The 13,971-nt window shown below is 29.4% G+C and overlaps 1 protein-coding gene across 1 annotated transcript; it reads right to left on the bottom strand.

The window, feature by feature from the left end:
* Positions 1-218: 218 nt before the first annotated feature.
* Positions 219-1,267, bottom strand: LOC105641400 (uncharacterized). Its single transcript, XM_012225924.1, has 3 exons — positions 958-1,267; positions 678-840; positions 219-534 (listed from the first exon to the last, which is right to left on the bottom strand). The coding sequence occupies exons 1-3, from the start codon at positions 1,265-1,267 to the stop codon at positions 219-221; spliced, it is 789 nt and encodes a 262-aa protein (XP_012081314.1).
* Between the last annotated feature and the right edge of the window lie 12,704 nt (positions 1,268-13,971).

Genomic DNA, 13,971 nt, shown 5'->3' with positions numbered 1-13,971 from the left:
GCTCAATGGAAAAATATTGTCAACCACCTTGACATTGGCTATTTCATGTCCATAAGGATCAAAAATAGTGCAAGAGGTATCTTTAAACCCAAGAGAGTAACGATTTCTCATCATTTGTGCCACACTCAAAAGGTGTTGATCAAGACAAGGAACAAACAGAACATCTAAAATTAAGTTTTTAACTTGCTTGATTTTCATAATGATAGAACATTTTCCTTCTATCTCCTTCCATCTGCCATCTTGACACTGTTTTTGAAGCTCTTATCCAATGAAGAGAAAATTGATTCTTCCTTGGCCATATGGCTGGTGCAACCACTGTCACTGAGCCAGGTAAACTTGTCATACTTATGACGAAGATGAGAGGTCATAAAACATTCTTTATCCCTATTTTGATCGTCTCCTCCAATGAATTTGGTTGTTGAGGTTGATGTTGCTGTTGTGAATTCTATTTCTTTGTTTATCTCGGCAGTAGTTCTCTGTGTACCCATTTCTGTTGCAAAAGTTACAATGGTACAATGGTTTGAAGTAGTAATCCTGCTCAAGATGATTTGTCCTTTTACAAATAGAATAAGGGGGAAACTTAGTTTTGTTCTGAAATTTACTAGAACCAGAGTTTTCTCCTTTGGAATTTTCCAAACTTATCGTTTTATTTCTTCCTTGAATCTCAGCCATTAAACCTCTTGCCTATGTGCTTTACTCGAAAGGTAGTTTCACTAACTTCTTCATTCCTTATGGAAGTTCTTTGTTCTTGAGCTTGAAACTTACTAATGAGCTCAACAATGGATAAAGTTTTGAGGTCGCAAGACTCCTTAATGGTTGAAATTTTGGCTTCAAACTTTTCTGGTAATGTAACCAGAAATTTTTCAATCACCTTAGAATCTTCAAATTTTTCTCCAAATAATTTAATTCAATTCACCAGTTGCATAATCCTAGAGGAGTAGTCTTTTACGATTTAACCTTCTTTCATTTTTAACATTTTAAATTCCCTTTTGAGAGTTAACAACTTCACTGCCTTAACTCTATTATTCCCCTCAAATACTTCTTTCAACTTGTCCCATGCCTCTTTAGGTGTTTCACAGGCCACTATCCTATAGAAAATTGCTTTAGAAACTACTAAATGAATGCAGGTTAAAGCCTTTGGTTTTTTTGTTAAATCGTCCTCATGTTTCTTCAATTGAGCAATGGTTCGACTTTCTCTCAATTGTGGTTGTTCTTCATCTGTTTCAACAACTTCCCACAGAGACATTGCTGGTAGGTAAGCCTTCATTTTGATGGCCCAAATTTGGTAATTTTCTCCAGAAATTGAAGAGAAACTAGAACTTAACATGAGAAAAAAAATAAAACTACACAGACCTTAAAGATCAAGAGAGCTCTGATACCACTGTTGAAGCTAAGAAATATGAAAAAGTAAACTTAGAAAATGAGAATAGAAGACAAGAGAAGGAATTCTTGAAATTTGCTATATGTTTTCTTCTTTACAAACATCTATTTATAGTTGCTTCTTGATAAGAATTACAATAAAAGCAACATACAAAACTAAAAGACTTGAGAACTTAATTAATAAAATGTATTGTATCTAAGTAATGTATTTAGGATGAACTTGATTATTTGGGTTCATGAACCTTCTAATTAAAAGTCTCATCAACTTCTAACACTAAAGTCTCCAATTAAATAAAATCAAATATCATATTTTTATTTAGTAATAGAACCTCACAAAGAGTGACCAAAAAAAAAAAAAAAAACTCCAAATATGGAGACAAAGTAGCAATATATAAAAAAAAAAAAAAAGCATTATATAGGAAAGTAAATGAAGGTGAAGGTGAAGCAAAATAAAGAGTAGACACTAGGTGTTACCACTCATAGACAACCTATGATTGGGGCTACTGCTGATAAATATATTTTTTTTTTCCTTATCTCTTTCACTAACTGATTTAGATTCTTAAGAATATGTCAACAACCTATGATAGAATTTGAAAAAAGAAAAATTACTGAAAATACTTCAAGTTTTAATTTGTCATGATCGATTTCCATGGCAAAAGATTAATGCTTGCTTGGTTAGATATGCATAAAGCTTTTAAAGCCTATTTTTTACCAATTTTAAATTATTACAAGACGCAAGTTTGCGGTTTACTTTTTCATGATTTAGCCATTTCGTGTATGACATTTAAAAAAATTAACTACTTAATTCTTTTTTCTTTAAAACTTTATCATTATTAAGTGGTATTAATTATTTAAAGAATTAATAAAAGATTAATGTAATTAATTAGAGCAATATTTTTCTAGAATTAAGATTATTTAATAAATTTATAAATTCTTGTACAATTACACACTTGAAATGAAGTGGATGAAGTAAAATTTAATAGACCAATTATTTAAATTGATCTAAAAATTGTTAATATTTAAAATTAAAACAATTAAAAATACCACAGGGGTTGTGGTACTTTACATGCACTACTCTTATTGATTTTACCCTTTGATTTCCCTTCACTTGTTCGATTACCTAATTCAATTATCAAATTTTCACAATATGGTTTCAGCTTCACATCCCAACCCCAAATTCCGTGCTTATAATAAGCACCAAGTTCCATTTGTATCTCCATCTTCAACCTTTTACGCCCTACATCTGTCGTTAAATTTACTGCCAAAGGACTCAACATGAACAGCCTCTCCCACTCACAACCTTGACGATTGGATTGGATTCGAAATTCCGTTTCTTGGTTCGTGTCAATTCCCAGTATTTTATTCATTCGCCCGCACGAAATAGGTGTGCCATCATATGAAAGATAAGCAGTAAATGGTGGAACTGTAATATTTATATTGGATTTATGATTAGCAAATACTAACTTTGCATTCCAAGAAACAACCAATCTTTTTGAATGGCTCACGTAAAATGATTCAAAGGTTAGGGATGATAGGTTGAGGGAAAGTGTACTTATCTTTGGTCCATATTTTAGGGTTTGATAACTTGCTATGCTTAGGCAAATTGTACAGAACAAAACCAACACAGTACAGATCACAAGATTGAAAGTTTTACACTCTTTAGAGCTCGTAGACATGGAGGGCAAGAGTGATTAAGATGAAGAGAGAAGGAGAAAGGGCAACAAAATATTTTCTTGAATGGTCTTTATTTATGAAATTGATGATTTCTGGCAAATTTGCTTTGAATAATTATGTAAAATCTCCTTTAGGGTATGTATTTAATGATTCACACCATGTTCTTTCTAAAGCTTATTGTTATTATAATTTGTTTAAATAAGATTCTGGTATACTGACAGTTTATTTTGTTTTTTAATATTTTGTTTTTCAAGTTTTTCTGTTTTATTTTTCACAATCAAAGGCAATGCTTCCTTTTAGGAACTACACCTAACTAATTAACAGTGAGAAACAATATTTTCCTTGTCTCGTTTATATATTTTGTTTCTTGAATTCAATATTTCCATGTTGGCTAACAGATATTTGAGTTGGGTAGTATCTATATTTATTAGCTTATTTGTAATATGGGCAAAACCAATTTAACAAATTAAGAAAATTAATTCATGGAATTATAATGTCCTTGAAGAAAATTGGGTAACTTGCGAGTTGATAACTTCTTAAGTGATGTCATATTTATGTTTATGTTTAAATAAAGTACAACATAAAATTTCCAATTAAATTTAGATTTTTTCAAGAGAAATTAAACTGTAAATTTCATTAAGATCAAATCATATAGATATATATAATACAGATAAACATAATTCTATATTTTTTAATAGAAAGTCAATAATAAATCTTCGATACATAGAATAAAAAAACACAACCTTGATTTGAAGTATCGATCAAATTGACAAAGTATAATACATATGCAAATAGACGATCACTTGCTCGACTTAATGGAAATGGATATGCCTAATTACTAAATCAAAACATTAATTCTGAAGGGATATTAATTACACTGATAAATCATGCATTGAAAGATTTACACTGATAAATCATGCATTGAAATGTTAAGTAAAATCACTTTGACTTTTCAAATATTTGGTTAGTCTTGACATATTGCTAGACAATGTACTTGACCTTCAAATATTAATTAATTAATTTAGTTTATATTTGTTATCAACATATTTTAAACCTAAAAGGTCACACACATAAAAACAGATATACGGATATGAGAAAGTGAAAACGAGAAATCGAATCAAGTATGACTTAATTACAAATAAGTTTTGGGATATTAAAGGCAAAATTATAATTTATATTTAATTATAATTTTACCTAAATTATTAAGTATTACAGATATTACTGATATTAAAACACAAATATATATATATATATATATATATATATATATATATATATATATATATATATATATATATATATATATATATATATATATATTTGCTTTTGTATTGATCCAAATAAAAATTCTTCAGTGATTCATCTCTCGTTTGAAATGAAGTCAATCTTTAGTTATAGGATCCAACTGTCAATCCAAGGAAGAAATGGACAAAGTTACATTATTTAGGGAAATACATTCCCTTGGATTTTAATGTTTCTTTGCATCATTTGTGTGGCAGTTTTGGGTATTGAAATACGTGATGAATCTATTTATGCTATATGTAAATGTGTGAATAGAGGAATAATAAAAAATTTTAGAAATTCTAAAATATTTTTAATCAATTTGAGTTTTTAATAAAAGATAAATTTTAATACTTTTTATCCATTGATTAAAAAAGTATATAATATTATTTTAATTGAATTTTCAATCGTAGATTATTTATGATATTAACTATGTTAAAAAATGGATTATTATTTTAATTTTAAAATAAACTTCAAAATAAAAAAAAATATAAAAATATTATTTCACAATTAATTCATAACATAATTAATTTATTATTTCATCTAATAAATTTTAATAAATATTTATTAGTTCATCTAATCAATTCTATTTAAATTATTTATAACTTATCCAAAAAATATGTATTTAATTTATATATTTTAAAATTTTAAATGAATAATAATATATTAAAATTACTTAATATAAGTGTTGTGTGATTATTATTATATTCCTCTTTTAATTGTGTAAAAATGAATAAAACGCTAAATTCCAATTCATCAATAGTCAATTGTGTATAATTAAATGCTTTTATGATTTTTTTTAAAAGAAATCGATGCTAATTAAGTTTAACCTTATCATTTTCAAAAAAAAAAAAAAAAAAAATTGAAGTCTAATCTTATAATTAATAATAATTTTTTCAGTTTATTATCTATAATTGTTTTATTAAGTATACTTGAGTTTTAATGTTGTCCTATCATATTAAAATTAGTTTAAGGAAAATACTATTTGCTTATAATATTAATATTACTTAATTAGAGATAAATTTTAATTTAAAGTTGTTATTCATAAAATCATGTTTTAACATTATATAAATATCTAGAGAATATAAGAGAAAAAAAAAAAATTATACTTCATACTATATAAGAATAAATTAATGAATATAAACAACAAGTTATACTGAATAATAACAACGTGCAATGTCACAAAAAACCACTAGTCTATATTATATATAAATGTGGGAATAGGCGAGGGAATAATAAAATTTTGACAGCCCCCTTGGTGAAATTTAGGATATCTTAAAATAACCTTAGTTATAGCTAATTTATTAGTTGATTAGATATATCTATAAAATTATTTTTTAAGTCAATCATGTGTGGTCTGATTGTCTTCTCACTTACATGAGGAGTGAGATGTCTCGAGTTCAAGTTATCTCGATACAAGTGTTTTTATCAATTTGATGAGTCTAGGAGATGGTTATTTCTTGTTGTATAATTTGAGTATTATTTCGGCCTATTAGATCTCCTAACGAATCAAAATTTTATTTTTTAAATAAATAAATATAGATAATTAAGCATTTCAAAATTTTAAGTTTTATTTTTAGTAAATTTATTTTTTAATAAATATATATGATAATGAGACATTTGAAAAATTTTTTATATTTTATTTATTAAATATTTTATTATATTTTGATTATGATTTAAAATATTATATTTAGGATATAGATAAAAAAGAATATTCTTTATGTTTGTATGATTTGATTGGATATTTTTTTTAAAAAATAATTTTTCAAATATAATATATATAATATTTTATTTACGAGAGAGAAAAAAAGAAGAAAAAAAGTATATTATTTTTATTAATATTTTTTTCTTTATATTTGTAAGATTGGATTGGATATATTTTTAAAAAAGTAAATTTAAATAGAATTTATATAATTAAACCTCAGATGACAAACAATTTAAAATTTTAATTTAAAAAATATATATAATATTTTATTGATTTATTTCTATATCTATATACATTGAAACGTGTTTTTTTTTATGTGAATATTAATTGAAAGAGTTTTATTTTTAATAATAATTTTTTATTTCTTTTTCGTCATTGAATAATTTGTAACTACTATCATTTTAATTTAGTAAAAGATTTATATCTCCTTTACAATAAATAGATGGTCTATTGATGATTAAGATTTTTAATTTTCTTGATATTTTTTCTCTTATATCCTAAGTTTGTTTAACATAAAAGAAAATAGTGTTTAGAAAACTAGAACTATATATTTTCTTCGGGTCACTTTTGGGGGTTTCAAGAATTTATGTGTCTGTGCACATATTCATTTCTCTAATGCACTGGATAAGTAATACTGTTACCATAGCCAAATTGATTTTCATTATCAATTCATATCATTTTCTCATTTTTTTTTCTTTTACTTAGCAGTAAAAATAATTTATTATTATTTTTCATTATATTTGTATATAGATATTGATTTGTGATTGAGGGCAGGGAGTTGGAGATTGAGTGATGACTTGATTTTTTTTTTTGGGCACCTATTAGGACTTAAAATTTGCATTTATAAATTAGGAACTAAAGTTTAAGTCTAGGCATTAGGTTCAACATTATTCTGAGACCACTTCATTATATAAAAATAGAATTAAGTACATAAGAAGTAGTATTACAAGTAGTTTATATGGCAAATTGTAATACAAATTAACCACTTGTATTTATTTTAATCTAAACAAAATTTATGATTTAATATTATATAAATAAAAAATGAGTATATGAAGCATAGTAACATGCAACGCACATTGAGGACATGTTGTTTTTCCAAAAGTGATTTGGAAAGAACCGAATCGAACGAGCTTGATTGATTTTATTTATCAAAATGATTTTCTTTTATTAAACCTGTTTAATCCTCAAAAAAAAGGTTCTTTTACTTTGGTAAGATTTTTATTTTGGAGTCGCCACCCTTATTTAGGAAAAATTCTCGAATTAGTCGATTCTTTAGAATTGACTAATCCAGTTTTAAACCAAAGACGGGTTCGGGAGTTAGGTACGAAATGAGAAGGTGTTAGGCAACCATTTTGCCCGATTAAATCGGTCTCCTCATTGTCCATTAATTCATAATAATTAATAATGCGATTAACTTTTAATTGAGATGTAAAACGATTTTTATGCAATTTTTAGAAAACTATGTCATTCGTACAAATTATTGTAAGCATAATAGACATGAAACACAAGGCATACACAAAGGAGGGAGGAGAAAAAAGTTACAAAATCATTTTAATAATACAATCTACGCTCATCCCTTCAAATTTCTCAAACCTAATTTAATATTACAAATAAGCAATAATAGGAATCCTTATGGACCCCTTACATTGAGCTTAACGCAATGAATAAAACATTAATCCAAAGATAAAGAACAATAACCACAAAATAATAACAAGCTTTCCTAGAAGCATAAGGCATACATTCAATCAATAATGATAGAAATGATGAATGATAATGTTAGGATGTTCCATGCTTAGGTTAGAGGGTTAAATTAACAAAAGATTAAAGAACATTAAAGTAAAGTGCATAAAAATAAAGGACCGAAATTTAAAGTGCGAGAATTTAAAGAACAATAATTAAATGGCATGAATTTAAATGGTTAAATAGGATTTAAGCTCATGATCTTGATGTTCATCTTGAAGGATGAACAAATACACCAATCATTGCTTTCAATCTTGTTCTTGTTGTTTATTTACTCATCCGGACCAAAAAAGAGTTCTATGCGCTTTTTAAGCAAGGATTGCTAAGGCTTAACTCGATTTGATCTCAGAATCAAATCATGATTATTGATTTGGAGTTATTGAGACTCTAAAATGAAGTTCCGTGCGCCACTAGAAGCGACGCACGCCATAGTTAATGGCGCACGGATCTTGTCCTAATCAGAGAAATAAGAAAAGTGCATTTTGAGAAGTTTGGAAAGAAGTGGCGTGTGCCACAGCACTGTGGCTTGGTCACTAGTGTTGTGGCATGCGCCATAGGATGTGGCTAGCGCCACTAGTGCCCAGAAATATCTTTCTTGGTTGATCACCAGTTTTCCTCACAACCAAGTTTAAGAATGGTCATTTGACACCAAAATGAAAAGGAAAAGGTGTAGAGATAGGCTTGAGGTTCTCAGAAGCTACCTTTTGGAGATTCCTTTGAAGATTAGATGAAAATGGATGAAGAAACCCAACCCTTTGGTCCTTGATCCAATAATCTAAGATTAGTGATTAAAAATGTGTTTTTAGGATTCTTTGATTGATCTTTAGGTTTTTTTTAATAAACAAAAATCTCTACTAAAGATCAAAGGGTAACACTTGTTGCCTTTGATCTTTTGTTTGAGTTTTGAAAAAGCAATAGTTTCTCCTATAATCCCCCAAAAAATCTGCCCTAAAGCTCACCCCACATGTCTATTTATATACATTTGAGGGTGGAGCGGCCTCATTTAGAGCTGACGTGGCAAAAATGCCACTGTCAGGCCCCGCAACGGGACCGGTCCACTTTTATAAAATTAGACTAGGTGGCATGCGAAATGAGGCAGTACACCAAAAAGTGTGCCGAGCGGGCTTGACGTGCTTCCCGAGCCTGATTTCGTCGCGAAACGCCCGGTGACATTGAAAAAGTAAAATTGGTTAAACACATAGATAATTTCAGCCGTAGACCATTGATCTAAGAACCGGGCCGATCGGCGGTCCCGATCCAAATTTATAAAAAAAATGTTGTATCATCACTGAACCTTTTAGGGGCACAATTTAAGCATATACACATGCCATACAAAAGGCTAGTTTATACAAAAGACCAGTCTATATAAAAATGGGAATGGGGAGGGGAATAATCGGATTGCTTATAATAACTTTAGTGAAGTTTTAGAATCCTAAAATATCCTTAGTCATTGGTTAATTAATAATAGTTTTGAATTTTTAGGAATTGATAAATTAGAGTTTTTTAATACTTTTTTATTAATTGATTAAAAAATATATATATTATAATATTATTTTAATATTATTATTTTAATATATTATTCTAAATGAATTTTCAATTATTTATTATTTACGATAATTGTTTAAAAAATAGATTATTATTTTAATTTTCAAATAAACTTCAACATGCAAAAATAAAAAAAAAACAATATATAAAAAATATTGTTTCACACCTTTTATTTTTTTATATATATATATATATATATATATATATATATATATATATCAAAATTTTGAATTTTTTTATTTATATCTATTTATCTATATCTAAGTCTTTCAATTTTTATGTTTATAAATGCAACAATTTTAATTTTTCTTTTCTTTTCCATGAATATTGGTTGTCAAAATATCATATAATATTATATCATTTTCAATTCCTGTAAAACATGTTGGATGATTTTCTTCTATAAACAGAAGAACTGCACATACTGTAGGATTTTAAGATATCTCTATGTCTCCATAACATAAATTAATCAAAGCAAGATACTCTAGAAAGAAAATCAAAAAATGGATATAATGTGGTCCTCAAAACTTTCAATTAATCAAAATTTGTAGATCCAAATGTCATTAATTTAAACCGGTATCAAATCCAAAATCAAAACGATCTTTTTTTAATTGAAATTTATTTATGTGGAGATTCAGGTATATTTGAGTTTTATTATTATTATTTATTTTAGAGTTTTGCTTCTTTTATTTGATATTCATGAACTCAAATCAACATCCAATAATATAGGATCATATTATTTAATTTTTTTAAAGAAATCGATGATAATTAAAGTCTAACCTTATCTTATAATTAATAATAATTTTTCATTTTATTGTCTATAATTATTGTATTAAATATACTTAGCTTTTAATGTTGTCCTATCATATTGAAATTAGTTTAAGAAAAATATTATTCGCTTATAATATGAATATTACTTAAATAGAGATAAATTTTAATTTAAAGTTGTTATACATAAAATCATATCTTAACATTATATAAATATCTAGAGCATATAAGAGACAAATTAGAAGGTCGTACTTAATACTATATAAGAATAAATTAATGACTATAAACTAGGCATGACCACGGTTCTGGAACTGGCGGTTCCAGTTCCAGAAAAACTGGAGCTGGAACCAAACCGAAAAGGTTCGGTTTCGGTTCCGATCCGGTTACAAAACCGATGGTTCTGATCGGTTTTTCAGCGAATCGCATAATTTTAAATTTTAAATTTTGAAGACCGGTTTTAAAAAAAAAATTATTTGAACATAAAAAATTAAAAAATAAACCTAAAAAATTAAAAAATACTTCAATTAAATTTATTTTTTTAAAGACTTGAACATAATTATTTTTAAAAAAAAAATTTCAACTGAATTTATTTTTTTTTTTTAAAGTTTGAACATAGTTTAAAAAAAAAAAGGGCTTGAACTTAATTTTTTTTTTGTTTTAAAAAAAAATTAAGTTGCCTACGTATCCTCTTGGGGTTTAGAGGAATCAAAGCCCACGTAGTTCTTACTTACCTTATACTAATTTCACCCATTTTACCTTAATCCCTATTTGCACCACCGGTTGATGTTCCCGTTGAGGACCCATCGTATAAATTATTAACAATTCCCTTTCAAGTATTGGTTCCTCCTCCTCAAATATCGGCATTAGTGAGAGTCAATGGTGAGATAAGGGTGACTGTAATTCTTGGAGAGAAAAGGGTGGAGACTCTCAACAAAAAATCTCAGTCAAAGGACAAATATTGTGTGATAACGTAGTTCTACCGGTAACCAGTTCAAGTTCAAAATGTGTTCCGCAAGATCCTCCAAAAACTCAACCACTGCAAGATTTTTCTGGAAAATCAAACTTTGCATGATCTTTAGCAAAATTCAGAGGCAAGCTCTGGGAGATTTGGTTGGTTTCTGTTTCAAGTTTGAGATTGATTTTATCTTATCTTTAGTCTCTGTTTTTCTGTATAAATAGTCTAGATACTAAGCTTAAGAAAGATATCAAGGTTTTGTTTTTTGTTTTTGTATCCACGTTCTCAATAATTAATAAATCCATTTTATTTTTCAGTTTTCTCACATGGTATCAGAGCCTGTGTGGATACTAAGCTAAACCAGTTACAGGTTCATTCTTCACACCATGACTACTTCTACCCTATCTCTCAATGTTGGCAACTTTATCACCCTTCGACTCACCTCAAACAATTACCCTTTGTGGCGTGAACAAGCACTGGCTCTTGCTGAGAGTCAAGACATAGTAGGACACCTCACAAATGAAGATCTTGCTCCAAATAGATATACAAATACAACTACAGAAAATTCAACACTTCAACTAACAGATGAATTTGTACAATGGCGAAAGACAGATCGGCTTCTTCGAGGGTGGCTTATTGGCACACTTTCGGAAGAGGCCCTTGCACTTGTTGTTGGACTCGACACAGCCCATGCTGTTTGGGAGGCTCTAAAAAATGCTTATGCACAAGACTCACAGGAATGTGAATACACATTGCTGCAAAATCTTCGGTATCTCCGGAAAGAAGAAACCACAACAATCACAGAACATATCCGTACTTTCAAAGCTCTCTGTGACAATTTATCAGCCATTGGAAAGCCAGTTTCTGACAAAGAAAAGGTGTTCTGTCTTCTCACAAGTCTTGGTCCTCAATATGAAATATTCACAACAACCATGTTGAAGTCTCCTCTACCATCATATGCCGAGTTAGTCTCTCAGTTACAGAATCATGATCAAAGGCGCAACTTATTCTCTAATCGCACAGACATGTCAGCTTCATCTCTTACTCATCATACGGCTTTTTTCGGGCAACAGCAGCAACGCCCACAACTTAATCATTCAGGCTATCATGGATCATCCCAAAAATTCACTTCTAATGGCCGTGGGTTCCAAGCCCAACAACGAAGAGACTTATCGGCAGCAAATACACAACGTCGACCTCCACCCCCTGGTGAACGTCGTATGACATCTCCAGAGAGGGAACAATATCGTGACCAACAATGCAGTATTGTGGGGTAATGGGCCATGTTGCTAAGATATGTTGGTGGGTGCCAAAGAAATCCACTCAACAAAATGAAATTCCACAAGCCCTTGCAGCACTCACTTTGGATACCTCTGTTGCTGACACTGAATGGACAACTGATACAACAGCTTCCAATCATATGACAGGTAAGGCTAATATATTAACTAACCTTCGTAAAAATTCTATTACAGATTTAGTAATGATTGGAGATGGTTCCTTCATGCCAATTCTTGCAATCGGTGATGCTTGTGTGAAACAAAAAACATCAACCTTACCTCTCAATGATGTTTTGTTGGTTCCAAACTTAACAAAAAATTTACTTTCAGTGAGTCAGTTAACTGAACAATTTCCTGTTAATTGTGAATTTACTAATGTTGATTTTTGTGTTAAGCAACGGGAAACAGGACAGCCAGTGATCAAAGGGAAACGCAAGGGTGATCTCTATGTTCTACCTAATTCACCAGAATTATATTTTTCTCATCGATTTAAATCAGGCACTGCAGAAATTTGGCATCAACGCCTAGGACATCCTCAATCTTCAGCTTTGAATTTGTTAAAAAATAAAGGACTTATTGATGTCATTGGTACAACAAGGTCCAAGCATCTTTGTGATAGTTGTCAATTAGGAAAACTTAGTCGTTTACCTTTTTCTTGTTCAGAACACTCAAGTACTGGTATTTTCGAAAAAATTCATTGTGATTTGTGGGGACCTACACTTATTTTGTCAATTGGAAAGTTTAAATATTATGCCTGTTTTGTTGATGATTTTTCAAAGTATACGTGGATTGTTCCTATGTGTAATAAGTCTGATTTTTTTGATGTGTACTTAGCTTTTGAGAAATATGCTTCAAGACAATTTAACAAGCAAATCAAAATTTTTCATTCAGATGGTGGTGGTGAGTTCATTAATTACAAACTGTCATCTCATTTTCTTTCAACTGGTATTGTTCATCAGTTTTCAGCCCCATATACTCCTGAGCAAAATGGTTTAGTTGAAAGGCAGCATAGGACTATAAGAGAATTAGGAATGACAATGTTGTTTCAGAGTGGTGCACCCTTATTCTTGTGGATAGAAGCCTTCACTACAGCAGTGTATCTTATGAATCGTTTACCATCGTCTGCAATTAATTTTGAAACACCATATTTTGCTCTTCATGGGTCACATCCAGATTATTCTTGCCTTCGAACATTTGGGTCTAAGTGCTTTCCCTATACTTGGGATTTACAAAAACATAAATTTGATCCAAAAAGTCTTCTTTGCATTTTTGTAGGCTATAGTGAAAAACATAAGGCATATAAATGTTATCATCCTTCGAGCAAAAAAACATTTATCTCTCGACATGTGGTCTTTGATGAGTCAGTGTTTCCATATAAAAATAAGTCGGTGATAAATCAATTGCAGGTGAATACTATTTTTGATACTTGGTTATCACATACTAACAAATCTACTTTTGCAGAGTCAATTCCAGACCCTTCCATACCTCCATGTCAAAGTCCATTATTGCCATTTGATATCAGTACTCCACAGAATGACACACGAGGCAGTGACGAATTGAATATGGCCGAGACTGAGTCTCATAGTCCTAGTCTGTCGACCACACCTGAAACAAATCCTTTACCAGAACCTCAAGAATCTCATGGGTCT

Source organism: Jatropha curcas, chromosome 11 (genome assembly GCF_041381405.1).
Source record: "Jatropha curcas cultivar XTBG-Jc1 chromosome 11, XTBG_Jcur_1.0, whole genome shotgun sequence".
In the NCBI taxonomy this organism is placed as follows: domain Eukaryota; kingdom Viridiplantae; phylum Streptophyta; class Magnoliopsida; order Malpighiales; family Euphorbiaceae; genus Jatropha; species Jatropha curcas.
The sequence above is the reverse complement of the archived record's forward strand: the minus strand, read 5'-3'. Positions and strand labels throughout refer to the sequence as shown.

What these genes read in the sequence shown, in the direction of transcription:
- LOC105641400 (XM_012225924.1), bottom strand. Translation starts at nt 1,267, where the DNA reads ATGAAGGCTTACCTACCAGCAATGTCTCTGTGGGAAGTTGTTGAAACA. An exon ending in AATGTTAAAAATGAAAGAAG is followed by an intron (nt 841 to 957) that starts GTTAAATCGTAA and finishes TTACATTACCAG; the next exon opens with AAAAGTTTGAAGCCAAAATT. An exon ending in GTAAAGCACATAGGCAAGAG is followed by an intron (nt 535 to 677) that starts GTTTAATGGCTG and finishes CATCTTGAGCAG; the next exon opens with GATTACTACTTCAAACCATT.